Source organism: Paramisgurnus dabryanus, chromosome 24 (assembly GCF_030506205.2).
Source record: "Paramisgurnus dabryanus chromosome 24, PD_genome_1.1, whole genome shotgun sequence".
NCBI lineage: Eukaryota > Metazoa > Chordata > Actinopteri > Cypriniformes > Cobitidae > Paramisgurnus > Paramisgurnus dabryanus.
In genome coordinates, this window is record NC_133360.1 from 19,006,504 (window position 1) to 19,028,505 (window position 22,002).

The 22,002-nt window shown below is 38.8% G+C and overlaps 1 protein-coding gene and 1 long non-coding RNA gene across 3 annotated transcripts in view; one reads left to right on the forward strand and one right to left on the reverse strand.

The window, feature by feature from the left end:
- Positions 1–17,372, reverse strand: part of LOC135740844 (uncharacterized) — a 128,178-nt gene extending 110,806 nt beyond the window's left edge. Inside the window, exons 1-2 of one of the 2 annotated variants that reach the window (XR_010529274.1) lie at positions 17,278–17,372; positions 1,256–1,478 (exon numbers count right to left, since the gene is read on the reverse strand). This is a non-coding gene — a long non-coding RNA (uncharacterized lncRNA). The remainder of the gene's footprint in view (positions 1–1,255; positions 1,479–17,277) is intronic. The other variant, XR_010529272.2, reaches the window with a different exon arrangement.
- Positions 17,373–18,869: 1,497 nt separating this feature from the next.
- On the forward strand, positions 18,870–21,283 carry dnajc19 (DnaJ (Hsp40) homolog, subfamily C, member 19). Its single transcript, XM_065259377.2, has 6 exons — positions 18,870–19,017; positions 19,614–19,665; positions 19,776–19,846; positions 19,932–20,011; positions 20,983–21,053; positions 21,137–21,283. Exons 1-6 carry the CDS (start codon positions 19,015–19,017, stop codon positions 21,205–21,207), a joined length of 348 nt encoding a protein of 115 aa, XP_065115449.1. The 5' UTR covers positions 18,870–19,014; the 3' UTR covers positions 21,208–21,283.
- The last annotated feature ends 719 nt before the right edge of the window (positions 21,284–22,002 follow it).

Sequence of the window (22,002 nt, forward strand, 5' to 3'; positions counted from 1 at the left end):
AAAGCACATTAGAGACAGTCTTTTGACAGAAACCAACCAAGGTATATAACACCAACATATTTCAGAGGAATGTCAGATCCCATAATATTGTTTTATACAACCAAATAATGTAAAACTGTTTAAAGAAATATTCCAGATTAAATCCAAGCCATACTCTACAGACAGACAGATGGCACTTAAAAGTGTTCACTTAAAGTGACATTGAACTGTAAGTACATTTCTGTGTATTTTGTTAATAAACTTCTGTATTTAAAATGAAAATATGGATTATAGTGCCGTTTTCATACAGCATTGCGTTTAGCAGAGTATATAAATCACAATCCCTGCATAATTCCTGTTATAATGTACACACTAATGACCCCAGAATGCATTATATACAACAATAAATGACTCTGCATGAATGACTGACTCTCCCATGGGTGGCCTGACTTGTCTGCTACTTCTGGGTGGCGGTAGAGAGTCGATTTATTTAATATTCTATTCAGCCTCAGATTGAATTTTGCTCGGTTTTTGTTCCAGTGCAAATTTTGACATTTCAAAATAGAGTCAGAGAACAGCTCATTTAAATATCCTGCTGTTTGTCTATTGTTAATAGAAGCGATAGAGTGAAACTACTGCTTTCAAACTTGCCAAATTATAATAAAAGTATTTGTAAGTGAAAACTTCTGCCTATAAAAAGGTAAATCATGCATATCATAAACGGTGTGCATATGCATTAAGCATTGTTCAGTGCCATTTACAGAAAATACATTTCTGTCTATACAAAAAAACTTGTCAATCACAAACTCCTAAACTGATTCAGTCGTTGTGTCAGAAATAAATAAGTTGTACAGTGAAATATTACATTCATGGCAGGAAATTATTTACGGAGTTAAACAACTAAGCATGTCTCCTGCTTAATAACTAAACCATAAATGTCCAGTCCAACAGCCAAAGTAAACTTTCCAACTTTGTCATTGAAGACACCTGATATGATTAATAAAATGATTATCCCACAATTATAGTTAATTTTACCCAAATTGTCAACATATTGAGCTGTCATTTGCCTTTCACAGATGCTCATGATGTTGTTTTAAAAGCCCTTAAATTAAGAGGTTACCCGCTCTGCCCTCTACAGCCAAGTGAATGCACATTACACTTCTGTACCCAGCTACAAATCACTGCTCATCCTTTAAAAAAAACTAATTTACATTTTGACGCAGACCAGCCGCAAACTGATGGAAATCATCAAAAGAAGAAATCCCAAGTGACTCACCTTTCAGGAGTATTCCACTGTAAAGTGACAGAAAAAAGTCCAAGCTTCCCGCTTCAACAGCTCCTTCCGTAAGGATTTTTTGGGAGGGAAGTATGCTGACGTCCTCTTAGATTCGCATATGTTCACTAAGTGTTTCTCCTCCAGGGCTTCCAGTAGAAATCATCCATCCTTCTTCACCAACTCACCCCGTGCCCAGACTGCGTTGACGACTGGATCTGGTCTCCTTACAAAACAAACAGGCACAGGTTTTTAGCCGTGTAACCCTGATTCAGGCCTGCCTTTGAAATGCTCTCTAGCCCACAACACAGACGGCTTTCATTATCTGCAGAGTCGCAGCGAGGCCTAGCTTTAAAAGCTACTGATTTCTTTTCTCCTTTAGCCTCCCACACAAAGGAAGGGCAGTTTGTAAATTACTTGCTCGTTTCAGCCCAACAAAAGGTACTTTCATTGAAACCCCCCCCATTTGATTTTGCTCAAATTTGATTACAAGGATTGAAAAAGAGAAGAAAAAGGAGGAAATAGAAAAAAATCAGATGGCGTCCGCATTCATTGCCTTGAATGGCTTTGTCTGGACGCCTTTTAAACTGTGGCAATCCACAAGCATTTCAGTCGGCTTCAAAAAAGAACTTGACAAAAATGATCGGTTTGCCGTTCCTCGTACGGAAAAGCGCAAAGAAAACCATCAACCCTCCTTTTCTTCGACGCTATCGCTCGCCAGGATCAAAATAATGAAGATTAGGTATTTCATTAGAAATTATAGCTGGATATGGAGTAGGCTGTCATATTAATAGCAACCTGCCTGTGGCCCTTCACCATGTGCAATTCACCTAGACAATAGACTGGGGGGGACCATATATTGAACCTCTGATTCAAGCCTGATCAATTTTCCATCATCAAGACGTTTAACAAAGACGTCGGCGCACGGCTGGCCTGCCGAGAGCCCCCTCCTTGCCAAAATAGTTCAAACTAAACTAAACACACATTCTCCTCCACAAAAAGAAGCATTCTTTCTGTGGAGAAAGGAAAGCGACGCGGGCTATAATTCTGTTTCTATGGCCCGATGGGCATTTGAGCATTCACTTGTTTTCAGCTGTAGATAATTACAGGCTGTGGCACTCGGAAAAAGAAGTGGGAACAAACGGAGAGCGGGCTGTGTTATTCTGTGCTTGTATTCAGGCAATTTTAGATGGAACAGACGATTCAAGCTTCATGTTTGAGGGCCCGCCAAAACACGTCACCAGTAACAGGAAGTATTGCAACGGCCATCATATACTGTATGGCCCTTAACATCAAAACATTTGTTACACCCATCCAAAGCTAAATTGTTCAAACCATATATTTTATCACTGTGTTTCCTAGGAGTCTAACTTCGGTGACCTTGGTGTTGCTAGTACAATGTTCTACCAGTTGAGCTACAGGAACACAAAAAGGGACAGAGATTTCCAGTGGTTGTTCAAAGCAACATCAAGGATAAACTGTCAAACTTTTTCAGTTTGATTATTTTTGCAAAAAAAAAAAAACAGTTAATTAGATACAAATAGCAATCAGACACAAACACACACATACACACTTATGCCCAAAATACATAAAATAGCATTATCCTATATCTTGTGACATCTAGAAAGGCTGACTTCTAGGGCAAGTGTCTTATCCATCAGGACTTCTTGGAATGTTCCTTGTTATAGCAGGCATTTCACCATTAACATCGAGTCTTGGGGTGTACTCACATTATCCAAACCAAACCAAACCATGCCCCAGCATGATTGTCACCCCTCCCTACTCCCCCAGATCCACCCATGATTGGTTTGGATAGTGTGAGTACACTCTTGGTTTTAGTCTTTGCAAAGCATCCTACAAATGTTCGTTAGATTATAAAAAGGTATTAAAAAATGGTTCTTTGAGGAATCAAAAGTAGTTCTTCTAGGGCATCGCTTTGAAGAAACCTTCAAACACCTTTATTTTTAGAAGTGTATGGACTACTTGCACGTAGCCTCATGGTGTACATTCCGGTTATATGCATTTTCGATGGAGCGTTGCTGCCTATAAAAACCTAAACTGTGTAAAATAAGATTTTTAAGTGAATACATTATCAGCGGCATAAGGAATATTTCAAACATCAGTAAGTACATCATCTTCAAGTGAAAAATTAAAAAAAGTTGCAGCACAAAATGATTTGAGACAGGAACGGCTGGTGAGTGTAGAGTGGCTGTTTAAATGTTACCTGCATTCACGTGTGCGGACTCGTTAAGTGTAATGTATTGTCGTACCAGTTACAGCTTTTGATTTACATTTTGACCATTGTTGCTGTGTGCAGACAGACAGTGAATTTATAGGATGTTAAGAGACTGTCACATACAGTCTCATCAAGTGACTGACGTACAGTTGACTTAACAACTCTCTACTCTGTAACATCGTTGACTCTCTACAACCATAGATTAATTATGTATCGACATGAGGGAGGTGAACCGTACAGTTTTGATTTTTACCATCACACCCCTAACAATGCATACTGGCATGCACTATTTGCATTTGATGGCACTTTCGCAGCATCAGACTCGGCTATGCAATTCAGTTTGCCTGACCCCCCCCCCAGTTCAGGAGCATCCAGTTAACTTTAGTGAAAGCTCATGTCTTACACGGGAAGATCTCAGTTTCTTCTGGCAAAGGGCGCGATAGAGCCGGTCCCTTCAGCTGATTTAAGATCAGGGTTTTATAGCCCCTACTTCCCAAGAAACGTGGGTTATGGTTAATTTTGGATCTTCAAGTTCTAAACTGAGTACTTCACAAGCTGTTGTTCAAAATACTGACACAGTGGCACATTTTTAAATGCATCTGTCCCCAAGATTGGTTTGCAACAATCAACCTGATGGACATGTACTTTTTTATGTCTCGACTATCCCACAATCATGTAGCAGACGAGCTCGAGCTCTCATGAGCAGTGCTTTCCATCCCCAGGCAGTACAGCTGATTTGGAGCCATTTTGGAACCGCTCAGGTAGATCTGTTCTAGGTGCCCTACCCCAGCAGGTAGTAAATACCATTACTTCGGCACAACATCAACAAGACAAGCTTACGCCTTGAAGAATAATCTGTTCATTGAGTGGTGTTCTGTGTGTTCCTTCTAACAGCAGGGGTTGAAGCGAAGGCTGTCTCCTTTTCACCCTTAACGTTTATACTGCTGCAATCTGCATATCACAACCCCATAGAAGGTAAGTTTACCTGGTCGTCAGGTTCCTTAGGGAAGTGAGAAGGTTGAATCTACCTCATCCCCCATCATTCCCCTTTTGGGATTTGGTCCTGGTGCAAAGAGAGCACCCCAGGTGGCCTCGTTCGAGCATTTGAAATCAGTCGAGCTAAAGATTCTATCGTTGAAATGCAAGCTCCTTGTTGCATTGGCCTCGATCAAGAAGGTAGAGGACCTGCATGCTTTTTCGGTTAACGAATCATGCCTGGAGCTTAGTCCGACAGACGCCTATGTAATTCTGAGACCTCAGCCTGGCTATGTGCCCATGGTTCCTACCACTCCCTTCAGGGATCAGATGGTGAACCTGCAACTGCTGTCCGTGAAGGAGACAGACTCATCCTTAGATTTGCTCTGTCCACACTCTGCAACTTTGCGTGGATTGAACTCAAGCTTCAGGACCTCAGAGCAGCTCTTTGTCTGTTAAGCCCTTTTCACACAGATATGCCGTAAGATACACGGGACAGGCATCCTGGAATTTTCTGGGACAGTTTGATATGTTATTCATTCACACTGACATGATTACCCGGTCCCGGAAAGACACGTGACCTGTTGAAAGTCCTGCCCTCTCTTCTACGCAGCATCTGAAGTTTGCATATTTTTTTATTATTTCTCTCTCCAGAAACAACTCGCGTGCATTTTTGTTTATGATAAGACTACAAAGGAGTGCGTGAACGCACAGTTCTATTCTGGTGAATGATCTCAGCTTCAGAGTGGATATTTGACAAGCTCCCTGATTTCTGCTTTGATACAGTTTTCAGACATTTCTCATCGTGATTGTTTATATGCATTTAAAACCCGCATTTTGAGGAGTTGAACAATATATCTTGTTAGGATGACGCGCGGGTATTTTCCTTTATTATAGCTCAAATGAGAACGTGACGCGATATTCTTTTATGCTGCTGAATGATCTCCATTTCAACGCAGTAAGTAACGAGCTAACTTACCTCCTGATATCTGCTTCAGTCCAGTTTGCTGACATTTCTCGTAGTGAATGTTGTAAATCCCTCATTTTAAAGAGTTAAACCAACTTCATGTTGCCATGACACGCGCGTCCTCACTACGGCACGTGCGTCATTGTTTATGTGTCTCATTTATCATTTCCTGATAACTGCTTCAATCTAGTTTGCACCATTTCTCGTGGTGAATGTTTATATGCATGTTATCTCTTGTTGTAAGGAGCTGAACCATAACTTGTGTTGTGATGATGACGCGAGCGTCCTCACTTCGACACGCCCATTACGGCATTCTTGCGGCTTTCTGTTCACACAGAGGGTTACCCGCGTATCTTACTAGGTCCTCTTTCTGGCAACGATCCCAGAAGATTAACGGAACGAGTTTTTGTTCACACAGACGCTTGTCTGGCAATTTTACAGGTATTTTCTGGGACCAGAGGTCAGTGTGAATGGGGTTTTATAGAGGCCAGCAGAAGGGAAAGGCTGTCTCCAAACAGAGGATGTATCACCTTGGAATTCCAAGTTCAAAATAGGCCTTGTCCGCTCATGTTGCGAGCTCACTCTACAAGGAGTATTGCATCCTCTTTGGCATTGGAATTTGCTGACAGATGTTAGTAGAGCTGCAGGCTAGGTTCATTAGATTCTACAGCTTCATGTTGAAGATTCATGTTCGGTATCCTTCCATGTTCTTACATTAACAGGTAAAAGCACCAATAGCCCTGACTCGTGCTGGCTTGCTGCATCATTATGGTGCTATGTTAACTCCAGAAGTTCCCTATTGGGCAAACCTTGTCGAGTTCCTTCAAAGCCGTCAGCAGCCAGATGTGACCGAGCATCTGGTGCCAGGCCTTCATTGTTGAATTCTTGAAATACCTGAGGGCAGGGACGTGCACAGGAATTTTTAGGGGCAGTTGCTCTGACTTAAATAAAGGGCACCCCCCCCCCAAAAAATTTTTTTAACTCACGGCCTATATGAAGGACTGAGAATAACATGGTCTTTATTAAAATCAGCAAACATGTTTGCCTAATGCCTACCAAATAAATTGTAGCCTAGGCTGCTTGTCTCCAAGCTGTAGCTAGCTGCTATCTGTCTGATTATTTAGGCTTAACTGTGGCAAACTCAGCCTAGATTCATGAAGATTTTAACAGAGGTGGAAAGAGTAGCCAAAAACTTTACTCAAGTAAAAATACAAGTAACTAAATAAATAATTACTCAAGTAGAAGTAAAAAGTATGCAATGAAAATAATACTCAAGTAGCGAGTTACTAGTTACTCATGAAAAAATAAATCTAGATATACACGCGCAAACACACACACACACACACACACACACACACACACACACACACACACACACACACACACACACACACACACACACACACACACACACACACACACACACACACACACACACACACACACACACACACACACAATACAGTGCCCTCCATAAGTATCAGAACTGTAAAGACAAGATTTTTCTGTTTGCTGTGGAGACCAGAAATTGGTAAGATAAGTATCAGTATGTCAGAAGTTTAGAATGTCACATTTTATTAACCTTTGTTTATGTTTCAACACATACATTCTTTAACAACAAAGAACAGCAGCATTAAATGCTGACTTATGTGTGTTGTACACAAATGCACATAAGTGAATCAAACTGATCCTACACATTTTATGCTTTTCATCTGTAAACAATCAGGACACAGCTCAGTGACCATTAAAAAAAAATAATATGACAGATTCTGTACTTTTGTCTCATGTTTTTATGTTTAAACATTTCTTCACTCCACAACAAACAGAAGAAAACTTATGAAGGGCACTTCTACAGTATGTGTAAAACTGCAACATACACAAACAGTACAGAAAAAATAATACAAACACAGAATAGACAAGCATTTCAAATTAACAAATTAACTCTAGTGTCAATGTTGATGTAGTTTATAGCTGAAATATCAGACAAGTAAACTGACAACAGTTTTGCATATGTATAAAGTTGGAATCTCCTAAGATGGTCTGAGGACATTGACAGTTTACACTTACATAAAAATGATTTTAGACAAAACTCATGTTTTCTTACGTTGTCATGTCACGTGTGTTTTGTGAGAATCACTTACATCATATACAGTACAGTATACAGCGAATCAGACGTCAATCATCGATGGATTTTCTTCAATCTGTGCTGCAATGCTTCTGGAGGTTGCACGCGTTTAACTGTGTCTGACGACGAACAGGTCGCGTGTATGTAATGGCGGGTACATGTGTGAAGTTTTGCTTTTAGTTAAAAGATTGGTAACGTAGGTTACGCAGGTAACCATGGATCTGTGAGACCGAGGGATGACCGTCACTACGGTCTAAAAAGGAATGATCACCTTCGTTCTGCCTATCACCGAGACCATATGTCAACAAAGTCATGTCCATGACCTCCGGAAGCAGAACGACCCGCGTCTATAATTAGCAGAGAATGCTCCCGGTTCAGTCTCCTACCTTGAGCGCCTCAGAATGGTCCGAGCGACAAGGATAGTGACGGTCATCCCTCGGTCTCACAGATCCATGGTTACCTGCGTAACCTACGATCTGTTTCGACCTCATTCTGACCGTCACTACGGTCTAAAAAGGGATGACACATACCAACAGAGTCGCGAGGAACCCAGGATCAATTAGAACCTCGCTCAGTCACAGACATGAGGGCAGCGTCACCGACCGGAGCTGGTCGAGTCACATCCACCCGGTAAAATCTTGTAAAAGTGCATGGCGTAGACCACGAAGCCGCTGCACAGATGTCGCTTGCTGCCACACCCTTGAGGGCAGCCCAAGATGTAGCCACACTCCTAGTAGAATGAGCCCTTGTACCTGTTGGGACCGGTATCCCCTGAGCCTTATAAGCATGGGAAATAACCTCCACCAGCCAATGAGATAGCCTCTGTTTGGAAAGCGGCAGTCCCTGCCTTGCCGCCCCATAACAGACAAACAGTTGAGAGTGCATTCTTCTTAAAGCCTGTGTACGGATCAGATAGGCTTTCAAGGCCCTGACTGGACACAATGTGCTAAGCTTGTCATGCTCTGCCTGTGAGGCAGCGGAAGGCTGGAATTGGGCCAGCTCCAACACCTTGTTCATGGACTGCTGATCAAGCACTTTTGGCAGGAAAGCTGGATTCGGCCAGAGTGACACGACAGTGCCCCCTGCCTGCCACCTCAAACAGTCATCACTAACGGAGAGAGCACACAGCTCCCCGACTCGTTTGGTTGAACAGAGAGCCAAGAGAAATGCTGTCTTAAGAGACAAAGACCGTAGATCTGCGTCTGCAATAGGCTCATAAGGACCTTCAGTGAGAGATGTCAGAACTGTAGGCAGGTCCCAGCTTGGTGCCCGCAAGGTGCGACCTGGACGTAACCGGCGGGCTCCCCTTAAGAACCGGCTAATCAGAGGGTGCCTACCCAGGGATGTGTTATCTGCCCCCTGGTGAAAAGCTGAAATGGCCGAAGCATAGACCTTAATCGTACTGGCTGCCTTGCCCAGATCAAAATGGGACTGCAAGAAGCATAATACTTGTGGCACGGGACAAATCGTTGGCTCGATGCCCAAGCCAAAACACCACTCTGAAAAGATCCTCCATCTGAGTGCGTAGCCAGCTCTGGTAGATGGGGCCCTGGCATATAGGGTGTGTCAGAGGGGAGTATTGCAGGAAAAAGTGTGATTGTAGCCGCCACTCAAGGCGAAAAAAAGTACCTAAGAGCAGAAAAGCACAGCACACAGTATTATGATGGCCCGCACCGGCGCACGAATGCACTTAGCAGGCACACACTAACCCCTTACCAGCTGTGAACAGGGGTATAGGGTGTGGGGAAATACTGCCACAGCCTGCACCAGCACGTAAACGCACCTAACAGACTGAAATAGTGAACACAATAATAACAGGGCTGTTTATAGTGTACTGGAAAAAACAGCCCCAACTAAATAATTCAACAAAAAAAATAGCACTAGTAGCAAACACAATATACCAGCTGAAAACAGCAGTAAATACAAACACAGGTATAATGGCGGCCCACACCAGCGCGCGAACGCACTTAGTGGGCTCGCACAAAGCCCACGGCTGCGAACAGCAGTAGAGGCACACAGATAAACAACTTAAATTCCCCGGAAATCTAGTGCATATGAGTTTAAATGAAAGGTATATACCTAGAAATAATAAGTTAATACGCAAACCACAACAATTCTCGGGGGCACAAGGCACCCGCACCGTTTAGGTAACGAATTAGTGGAATGCAACAAGGAAATAGTCAGGAATTGAATACGTAGTCTCTTACTCACGGTCTCGTATGAGGCGATCAAGGTGAGAGACTGAACCGGGAGCATTCTCTGCTAATTATAGACGCGGGTCGTTCTGCTTCCGGAGGTCATGGACATGACTTTGTTGACATATGGTCTCGGTGATAGGCAGAACGAAGGTGATCATTCCTTTTTAGACCGTAGTGACGGTCAGAGTGAGGTCGAAACAGATATTCATTTCCACGTCACCCAACACTGGTTATATTCTGCGTGTTTCTACATAGGTTACGAGTAAAACAGCTTCGAACGATTCCGTTTTTGCAGCGATCTGAACAATTCATTCAAACTGATTCGCGAACCAATTTAAACGTTTGGCCCATTCGCTTTGTAAAGAATCGACTCAAAAGACTCGTTTATTTGCAACACTTTGTAAGGAATCGACTCAAACGAGTCATTAATTCGCGAATACTCCAGAAACACAAGATAGCAATTTAAAAATAAAATACAAATTTCGTAATTAATTAAAATACAGTAACGAAGGAACGCTGCATAGTGTAAACGAAGTAAAAGTACAATTTATTTTTTTCCACCTCGGAAGGGCAACTTGAGTCGAGAAGGGCATATGGGCAGTTGCCCGGGCAACCTGAGCAACCCCCCTGTGCACGTCCCTGGCTGAGGGTATCCCATATGTTTATTTTCCATGGCATAGCTTTAAGCCCGAGTTTTCCTTTGGCAGAACCTGCTCTGCCATCTCTGAAAGGGTGTAGACTTTTGAAGCCACCTCAGAGATTTCTATATGCATTAAGGCCTTATGGGGTTATAAATTTAACTTAGAACTTCCCTGACGAGGTCCCAGTATTATCTAAATGTTAACAAGTGGGTTGTGCAGGAACAACATATAAGGCCCTGTCCCATCTTCTACTCTAGCAAGAGACTGGGAGCTTTGTGCATGGCACTGGAAGGGGCAGCACCAGTGGCACTTTGGTAGGGACTCCCAATTCGTCTGTCCTCTTGTGTGACGTCAAAGTGATCGACTGAAAGGGAACATCTCGGTTACTTGCGTAACCCTCATTCCATAAAAAAGAGGATGGAGACATCACGCCCCATCACCACAGTTGCTGTACTACTGCTGATCAGCTGGGTCACCAGCTCGGCTCCTCAGCAAAAGGGTGTGTTCGACTTCATGCGGCGCTGCGCAGACCGATCGGCGGCTGACTTGAAGCAGTGCATTCCGGTTAGTATTGCTGTCCGACTTAAGCTGGCGCTGCAGGCACGTCATATGGTTTTTAAGTACCGCGAGAGCGGTTCGAGATCAGCCGCCTGAGTTAGCCAGCGCAGTTCCCGAAGAGGAGCTGCACGGGCTGTAATGACGACACAGCTGTTTCAAGATTGGTCGGATTCACCACATGACAACAATCACGTGTGTTTCGTGTGTATTTTCACGCCCTCAGTTCCACAAATGATCACAAATCTGTATTTTTATAACAGTTAAAGCTCTTTTCATGTAGTCGCGATGTTATATTGTGTCATCTTCATCAAAATAAAATGGATACAAAAACGTAGACCCCACTACATTGGTATTTAAATAATTTATGCTTCTGTTAAACTTTATTCTTGTAAAAACAGATGCTGTAAGCCTCTTCAGTTCCACTCATGCTCATACACAGACATTCAAAACAGTATAATTCACTTTTTATGTAGTTTACATCTTACAAATCATGTTTAATGCGATTAAGCAAGCAAACGGCACGTGATCAGCCATGCCTGACGTAAATGCAGCAAACTACGGGAACCACAGCGCGTCCGACTTCACGTCTCCGTTTTCAGCTCCTCCCCGCCTGCACGCGGCTAATCTCGCCGATCGGTTACATCCAGCCACAGCCGATGTCGAACACACCTAAAACCTTCATATGCGCTGCACCTGCTGCCTATTTATACTTGTGCTGTGGGTGTGGCAGTCAGATGCAAATACTGAATGTAAATGTGCATTGGCTCGTTTTAGTTACACATGAAGCAGATTGGTCTCGCTGCCAACATTACCAATTCATTGGTAAGAGAATAAAGGGTATAATACCAGCACTGTATAAATTAAACAACTGCAGACTTAAAATACTGCAGTGCCAGTGTTTCATGCGCGAGACAGCAGGGACCTGACGAACACACGTAACTCATTTTTATTAATTAATTGAATTTCTATGTTGTGTCCTTGTTTTACTGACATGCTATATATTCATAACTAAATACAATTTTTGTCAACAGTTATAGGCCTAAGTAGTTGTCATTTTGAGAATAAATGCCACAAACTTTTGCGCAGTTAAGTATTTTTTATTTGGCATTAAATCATCTCTATCTTCACATTGCTATTTTTAAATACTTGAATGCTTGTGAATAAACATCTAATTAATTTAAAACCCAAATATCATTTAATAATCATTGTATGATTTTATTGTTGTTAACATGTATGAAATATCATTTATGAAGGAGACTAATACTGTTTAGGACAGTGATGGACTGCTGCAGGGTGCATTCAACTGTAGTTGCGTATACATTTATATATTAGGGCATGAACTTCAGCTTTTTTAACATGTGTCATAAAATACACATCAAAGCACTTTACAAAGACATTTGACATTACAAACAGGATTTATTATCTCATTTAAGTAACTGTCCTAAAAATAGAATAATGTACCAATATCTCTGGATTTTCATACGCTCACATTATCACATTACCCGCGCAACAGTTAAGATTAATCAGGAGGTGACTACCACAACAAAAGTAACGTTGTAACAAGCTATTTTTTGGATAATAACTGTAATATTTATAATTTGTTATATTACTAGTTACTGGGAAAAAGTACTGTAACACCTTTCTGTCAAAGACTAAGAAAGAAGTGTAACATCTCTAACAAACTTCAATTTTACAAAATGAGTCATTTTATTTCATGATAACGATATATTTTGCATTATATATGTTTTTTCAGCTCTATGTTTAGGTTGTTTTTTGAAATAGACTTTCCAAAAATAGATAGTTTTGGTGTTAGTTTTAGTCTTTTTTGCAATTTGGGTTATTTGTCAAGGGCAAGATTCAAAAAGGTCAGAAAAAATGTGTAATAATAATAACTCAACAAAAACATTATACAATTATAGAAAAAAAATAATTCAAAAATAAACAAATGTTTTTCCTGTTTGTAATATGGGCACAAATATGTAAACAGCCTCAACACTCTGCAGTAAGTGCAAAATGTGACATGTTCCAGTAAAAAACTTAAAGAGCCAACAGACTAAAGACGACATACATGAACCTCATGAACCCATTTTTGAGCCACAACAAGACATTTCTGTCAGATTGTCAGAGAGCTCAATCTGAGAAAACAGTTCTCAATTTGAGAACATGACAAATAACCAGAGGTGGAAAAACTTTACTCAAGTAAAAGTATAAGTAACTAAAGGAAAAAATACTCAAGTAGCGAGTTACTAGCTACTCTTGAGAAAAAAAAATACATGCATACACATACATACATACAAACTGTACATGCACACACACACAGTATACAGTGCACACCATAAGTATCAGGACAGTAAAGACAAAAGATGAATATCAGTATGTCAGAAGTACAGAAGTCACATTTTATTAACCTTTGATTTTGTTACAACACATGAAGAGTTTCGTTGCAAAATGAAAATTCGTTTTTTGGTTGTGCATTCCAATTATTATAAATTCAACTGCAGTTGGTTTGTTTTGATTTAAACCTTCATAAATTAAAAAATACAGCTAAGTAGCACCATAAAAAAATTATATGATAACACAATAATAAACATGTTTTGACAAAAATATTAAAAACGGAATTATCTCGTTTTGCAACGAAACTCTTCACAACAAAGAAAAACAGCCTTTAATTTTAGCCGCATCTAGTGGTAAGGTGCGAATTGCAACCAACGGCTCAGTCCACTGCTCACCACTTGCTTTAGAAACACACAGAGAAGCTACGGTTCCCGTCACCGGACAAACATGTCATCGTTGGAGACAACTTAGTAAAAACGTTTGTCCGTTAAGGGCTTCTGTAGGAATATGGCTGCACAAAATAGCAGCTTTCATGTAAGGGGACCCTCTGTGTATGTAGATAAAACGTCTCATTCTAAGGCAATAAACACATTACGGTTCATTATGAAAGGTCTTTATACACCCCTGATAATTTATATATAAATTATTTTGCATTTCTGTCAAGAGATCCTTCTAAAAATTACACACTGCACCTTTAAAACACAGCTGAACACTTCTGAGCCAATGGCTCAACGTGGCCACATTAGATATGAGTATTAAAATACAAACATGATGTGTCATTGGAATAGTGTGTATGTTAAAACAGGTGACATTTCTGTACTTTTGTATATTCATCTTTTAATGTTTAGACATTTCTTGACATCACAGCAAACTGTTAAAGCTGTCACACTAATTTGATTGTTCATTCAGGGGCAGCACAGTGGCTCAGTGGGTAGCAGTGTTGCCTCACAGCAAGAATGTCTCCATTTCAAGTCTCAGCTAGGTCAGGTTACCTTTCTGTGTGGAGTTTGCATGTTTTGTTTGTGTCATTGTGGGTTAAACCTTGGTACTCTGATTTAGTCCCACAGGACATAAACATGTAGATCAACTTGTGTATAGATCAACCGGTTCTTGCCATGAAATATGGAATAGCGTTAAGAATAAAGATGATTAAACTTTCTGTGCCAGTAACTCTCTGCCTCTGATTAAATTATAAATATATAGTAAAATATATTTTGACATGGCTACTTTTTTAAATGGTAGTGTAAAGTTAAACTACAATATTAGTAGGTTTCCTCGTCAAGAGCTTCACCTACTGACAATATGGGGATCTTTGTAATTGCAAAGCAATATACAACATAAACAGTTGCAAGTGAGGGAAAGAGAGAGTTGGTGCTCAGTCAGAGACAAGTGTCCACATTGACACTTCCTGAGCAAGAAAGCTGAATGGATGACTAATTCAATGGGCCACCTGACAGACGCTCGCTTACAGACGTCCAACGGTGGCAGAGCAGATGCGGCAAATTTAATTTCTGTAATTACAGACTTTTGCCTTTGCTGCCATTTGCATGAGCTTTTGATAAGCTGAATAAGTAAAGGTCAAATGTTGTTGGCAGGAATTCAGATCTGTATAGGGCATAAACGTGTCATTTTGAGGCACAGCTGTTGTGATGTCAGCTATAACGTGTCACAAATGTGGGATTGCTTAAAAATGACTTCATAAAGCAAAATGTCCATAAGATACATTTGAATATATGGCAGTGCAAATAGGAAATGTGCAAACACAACTAAATTTGTCTGTTTCACATCTCATTGGTCAGAGGATGCTTACAGTGTGATGCAGCATTTGTTAACCTTGTTACATGACCTTGTAAACCCTTTTCACATGCATTTTGTGTCTTTTACTTTGTACATTTCGGGCCATGTCAAACATGCAGTAGACAACCTAGTGCAAGATAAGTCAACAAGCACTGTATGTATATAGTAAATAGAAAAACATTGTACTCTTACTGTTAAATCATTTTACTCTTTCATACAGTATCTAATTATTTACATACCACATAGGCTACATCACATAAAGGATTTGTTTAAAATAGGTTTAAGACTAAAATCTCAAGTATGACTTCTTTTAGAATAAACCTTAACAGATTACACGAAAAAATGTGTAGTTTTAACTAAACTAAATTTTTACTGGATTTTTATTCGAAACCAGTAGCTTAATAGTGATATATGCACACTCGTCACATTTATTTTATGCATGAAGCTGTTACATTGCTGGATGGCAAACATCCTACAGTAATGATGATGAACTTTATTAAGTTGCAGAAAACCAGTTTATTCTTAGTATCATTATCATTATAAAAATTCTAATAAAATTTTAGTTTTTACTGCTAATTGGGTTTTACACCCAAACCAAAAATAATCTGTGTGGTAAAATCACTGTTACGCACTCAACCACACTGATCATGTGAAAGATGCTTTAGGTGGTTTGTTTAGGTAGTTTCATGTGATATCTACACTGTTCCTAGTTACCACTGGAACATACACTTTTCCTTAAGAGTAGTACCTCAGAGGTGCATACTAGTACCAAATATATACATAGCTGTACTTAAATGGTAAAATAAGGATACCTACTGACCAAGTAACAGCTTAGGATCATTATTTGACCATATTTTCTGACAGTGTACTGACACAAATTTTTAAGAGAACCACTTATGAAAACATAGGAAAATAATACAAACAGTTTTATTTTAAATATAAAGTTATTTGATTAATTATAAAAATAAATTAGTTTATCAAATATATACTTTGTCAAGTCTGCCACCCTTCAATAAAAACTTTTAATATTGATAGAGGGATTACTAAAACACATTGCACTTCTGGAGAGAAATCAGCCAATTTAATTTGAGCATTTCTGTTCGCAGACATGCCAGTCCTATTCCTGTAGCTAAAACTCAGAATAAGATTAAAGCCTGTGAGAGTTCGTCATGACCTGAGAACAGCCATTATCTGTTTAAAGACTCTATAACACCCTCAGATGCAGACAGCAGGTGGTGGCATGGGTTTTTCCTTATATCTCAGGTTGTCTTAATAAAAATCATACTAGTCACTTCTAACTTTAACGGTACTGGCCTACTGTGGAAAACGCCTAGGTCTAAATTTTGTTGTGTTGTGTTATGTTATGCTTACCATTTTTTAAAGTATGTTTATCTGGAAATGTTTTTTTTTACATAATTTTACATAAAAAGTGTCAGACTTGAAGTCTAACAGTCAGTGTAAAGACAGGAAGATCTTTGGTCTTTTTATCTTTAGTAATTTTATTTCCCCAGTATGATTCCAAGTATGTAGTCTACATTTATAACTGTGATTTAGCTTGATTATGAGGATCACAAAGAGCAACAAAACTAAAGAATACAATTATCAAAACATGTTTAAAATATATTAAGCTGCTATGCATAACATAACATAACATAACATAACATAACATAACATAACATAACATAACATAACATAACATAACATAACATAACATAACATTTCCTTTTCAAAGTTATTGTCATATTATTACATAATAATGTAAATAGTCATAATTTAGTAGCCAGAACTAGTTTTCATCTTAATCTAGTTTCATCTTTAAAACATCAACTATATATTAGAGCAATAAATGCGCATGACTCAATTCAAACTACAGTAAATAAGACTTTCAGCAAAGTGCTCAAATTCTATGGTTAACTTCAACAAGTACACATTCATGAAATCACCCTGTTCTCAAAATACTCCCAAAAGCATTTCCATAAACTCTCCACAGCACTCAACCGACCTTAACTACCCGGCAAATGGCAAATAAACATCTCGTGTCCCCGAAGTCACATTGTCAAGCCTAATTATCAAAGTGCGTATCGCAAACAAGCCCAGAAGTTTTCATCTCAACTCTATTCATGCACCTCCCGTAAGGAATACCCTTTGATATTAAAGCAAATAATTATCCAAACAAACAAAAATCCCCAAATACCTTCGGATGCCCAAAGGAAGTCTGCGGCCGGAGAGATGGCGTGATACATTTCTTCCTCACATTCTCAGCAGCTTCCCCTCTCTGCGGCAGAAAGCAAATGCTTTGAGACTCGGTGGCATATTTAATTAGAAGCAAGCTGTTTGCACTATCAGTGTGAGGATCTACCTCGCCAATCTCTCCTGAGTCAATCTTCCCCATCTCTGATTTTCTTTTATATTTATGCTGGAATATTTAATTGTAGACAAAAGGTTACTCGAGCTGCATTCACTGCACACAGGCAGAATAATCTGCTTTAAAAGGCTTGACATTTCAGGCTTTTCAAAAAGGCTGAAAAAATTATATCCCTGCTTTTGTTAATCAATGAAGTAGAACTCTCCTGAACAAAAGAATTAAATTGCTCGGTTGGTTTAATAAAACCAACAGAAATAGCTGCTTCCTCTGGGCTTTTTGTGTGGAGACGTAGCACACGCGCCCGCCACTGTAATTCCATATGATTTGGGGGCAAAACTCTCATTTTTTTGGACACTGTTGGCTTTTCAAATCCTATTGAACCTCTAGTCGGCGTGCCAGTAGCTTGCAGGGGATGCATTTGTCATTAAACCTGACTTTTACTGACTGCAGCCCCGTCCATAACAATTTACAATTTCTATACTGCCCTTGCATGTGAACAAACTGTGTAATTATGCAAATGATGGGGGCAATAATTAGGACCTTCAACTGTTCATTGTGTTCCTGGAGTGAAATCTATCCCAATGGGAAGAAGCCAGTATTCTGCCATGTGTTTCCTCTGACTGCACGTTTAGCCCGGCCAAAAACTTGCACCAAAGTCATGCATTTCAAAGACCATTATAAGATATCTATGTATTTATATGATTATTTAATGTACAGTAATTAAATGTATACATATAAATTTAAGGTTGACAGGACATTAACCCAAATTAGAGGAATTGCTATATTTTTTTAATTATTTTATAGATTTACTTTTAGAAACTGCAGAGTCAGAATAGGAGCATAGTTATTAGGAAACAAAAATGGCCCAGATCTGCCTTCATTTACACAGCAATGGAAAAAATAAAACAAATATCAAACCAGTAGAAATGGTATGGTACCTAATAAATCTCTATAAAACTATAATGTACAGTGAGTAGCCTATATATAAAATGTGTATCACTTACCTGAATTGAACAGAGTGTGGGTTGTATTGTGTTCACTCGTTATCTAAGAATTTGTTACAGAAATATAATGTTAGATATTTTGTCTAAATAAAACTTCAATCTTTTGATGTTGAACTTTAAGTTAAAATTAACACACTTTTATATTCAGCCCATTGTAGAAAGCACAGTGTATTATATTCTCATGCAAGCTGATGTTGTTTACAATTTGTCAATTTACTTATAAAACAAATTAATTTCCTCATTAAACATAATTAGACTAGATATCATATTATGGTACAAATTATGCATATTATAAATATAAAAATATGTATATTATATGTACGGGTAGTGTAGCCTATACGTATACCGTGCGACTGATGCCAAATATGTAACTAACTTGCGTCACAAGTCTCTGTACTTTTTTATGTTTTACGACAGTTGGCAACGATTTGCCGGTTTTGCGACAGGTCGCTGTCTGAAGTTCAGAAGTCACCATAACAAAACCACATGATATTGACATTCAGCATGGATTTATGACGAAAGATGTGATTTCAGTCCAAAACACAGATTTGTAGAAGAAAAAATGGTATGTGTCCTTTCTTTCAGTTTAACTCACTGTGTCTTGTTATAACTGTGCTCTGTTAGTAATTTTACAAGCAAAACAGAGCTAGCATTAGCATGTGGCTAACTCACACAGTGACATTTAGTGCAATTTCTGACTGACTGTATTAGGAAATCACGCGTTTACCATTATTAAATTGTCATACGTTTAAAATCTATAATTATTATTATTATTTTAAACTATTGAAACTGAATTAAATGCATCTCATATTCACACTGCATACATTTATAAACAAACTGCAGGTCAAACTCCAGTCTGGAAAACCATGGTTTATAAAATAGTGCCAGATGTTCGTAATTTTACTTTATTAATATTATATTTACAACATCTTATAAAATATCCTCCACAGCATCTGCTCAGAGATTTGCTCAATTCAGTAATGTACTGTTATATACATGTAATCAATGCAGTGGATTAGACAATGTGTGTGTGTGTGTGTGTGTGTAAGACATGTTTTATGATTGACATGTCTGATGTGTAGTTACATTGAATAATGCAAATTGCCTCTCAATTAATGCTAATTGCACAATCAAGGGTTATTGTTTTATTGTGTGTTTTAGGCTAGTTCCATGGTGGCTGTGGGCCTTACCCTGGCAGCAGCAGGGCTTGCAGGTAGGACTCCAGAAGATATGATGGTGATTTAAATCCATAAAGAAACATACATTTTCATTTGATTATTAATTAAGCCTGATTGTTTTTCTTTAATTGACCCATTGTCACAGGGCGCTATGCAATGCAAGCCATGAAACATATGGAGCCACAAGTGAAACAGGCTTTGGAAGCATCCAAATCTGCAAGTGGTATTTTTTATAATAATTACTTTATCTTGATTCAACTATTCAAATAATTTATTTCATAAGTCTTTAATATTTTCATAGGCCTTTGGTAGCGGATATTACAGAGGTGGTTTTGAACCAAAGATGAACAGGAGAGAAGCTTCCCTTATTCTTGGCATCAGGTAGATTGTTTTTTATAAACTATGTAGTCTCTGCTTATTCAATGTCTGGATCATTCTCTGTATTTGGAAAGTCATGTCTCTTTATTTCAGTGGTTCTCACTTTTATTTGGAAAGTCAACTTTTTGGCGTCCCCCAAATTCATGAAATAAAACAATCTCAGACATAGGATTTGAATTAACCAAAACATTAAATTAGAGATGCAGCGATACCGATACTGGTATCGGGTATCGGCCTCGATACCACATTTTCTAAAGTACTCGTACTCGTTAAAAGTCCCCCGATACCAGGGATCGATACCACGGTCTGAGAAATGTCTATGTTTGAGCGGCGTGTAAGGGGTTAATGCCTCTTGTGTTGTCCAAAGAGGCAGAGTTTACAACAAACTGGAAAACGAGTCCCTTGTTTTTTTGTTAAATTATATGACTAAAGCTGTTACCTGTAAATTTAAATCATGTTTTTTATTAAGTACTCGGTATCGGTATCGGCAAGTACTGAAATGCAAGTACTCGTACTCGTACTCGTATTCCAAAAAAGTGGTATCGGCGCATCCCTACATTAAATGATACAATTTAAGTGCTGTTGGTTAGTAGCCGTGTTTTTCTGAGGTTTAATTACACTGAAACAGTGTATATAAATTAGGGGTGGACTGATACAGATATCTGATTACTTGGAGAATAACATCTTCCAATACCAATAGATGCCTATAGTTTTACTTTTATAACTCCTCGATTCAAATTATTATGTTTTGCATTCCTAGTAGTGCAGAGCGTACAAACTGCAGTCTGTTGTCATTTTCACCCATTCAAAATAATAAGTTTAAGTAAGTAATAAGCATAAGTTTTTAATCAATCGGCCAATGTCCAATAGGAAAAATTGCTTTTATATTCCGATACTGGATTTTAAGGCTGATAATGGTGCATCTCTGATATAATGGATATGTGAATTTTATGTTGTTCTTGTCTTTCCACTAGCCCTACTGCTAACAAAAACAAGATCAGAGAGGCACACAGAAAACTAATGATTTTAAACCATCCTGATCGAGGTGAGAGGTGTCTCTAGTGCTTATTTATAATATGACCATGCATATATAAAACAAAGTGTGTGATGTGTTTGCTTCTTGGGCAGGTGGATCACCATATATTGCAGCAAAAATAAACGAGGCTAAAGATTTACTTGATGGACAAACAAGGCAATAGAACTTCATCCGATGTCTGTATGAGTCCTGTCTGATACACTTGAATTCTTGCAAGATTAATAAATACACTATGTTGTTATATTGACCTGATCTCCTTTTGTTTGACAAACGTGGCTAGAATCAGATAATTATTTTGACAAATTATCTTGGGACACTGTAGGATGAACATTATCAGTTTCCTTCACATAACATCTATACTTTATACTAGTGATGCACCGATGTATCGGTCGCCGATATGTATTCAAATAATTCTTCCCAAAATAAAATGTGTACAAATGATAGTTTATCAGATGTGCAATGGGGGATAATAGAAAAACATGTAGTAAATCACGTGAGAGTTGCTCAGTCAAGAGTATTTCGGTCTGGGACTTTCGTTCGAAATCTCGGATAAAGCACAAAATCAGCAAAAATTCTTACTGTGTACCTCTCTTATTATGTTGGTCAGTTGAATGTTAAATAGATCCAATCCATGTTCAGTAAAAAACAAATATCTGATGCAGAAATAAACTAGCTTATAGGCCAACTATAGTATTGTATACTGTTTAATATCGGTATCGGTCAATAGTTGTTTGTTTAAATGGGTATCGGTCCAAAAAAGTCCTATCGGTGCATCCACTGATTATTACATGTGGCTGAAAACTATACAAAATGAGGATTTAAAACAAATGTAAATACTCTCAGGATTACACCTGAGGTTGTTGTCTGTTTTTTTTCAAAGCATAAGTGACAAAGCAGTGGAAAGGTAAAGTTGAAAGATTTTGCATTAACAAACCTTTTAGACAAGAAAAGATTGAAA

Excerpts from the sequence above, each read along its gene's own strand:
- dnajc19 (XM_065259377.2), top strand. Across the intron at positions 19,847-19,931 it reads CTTTGGAAGCATCCAAATCT|GCCTTTGGTAGCGGATATTA; the intron begins GCAAGTGGTATT and ends ATATTTTCATAG. Across the intron at positions 20,012-20,982 it reads TCCCTTATTCTTGGCATCAG|CCCTACTGCTAACAAAAACA; the intron begins GTAGATTGTTTT and ends TCTTTCCACTAG.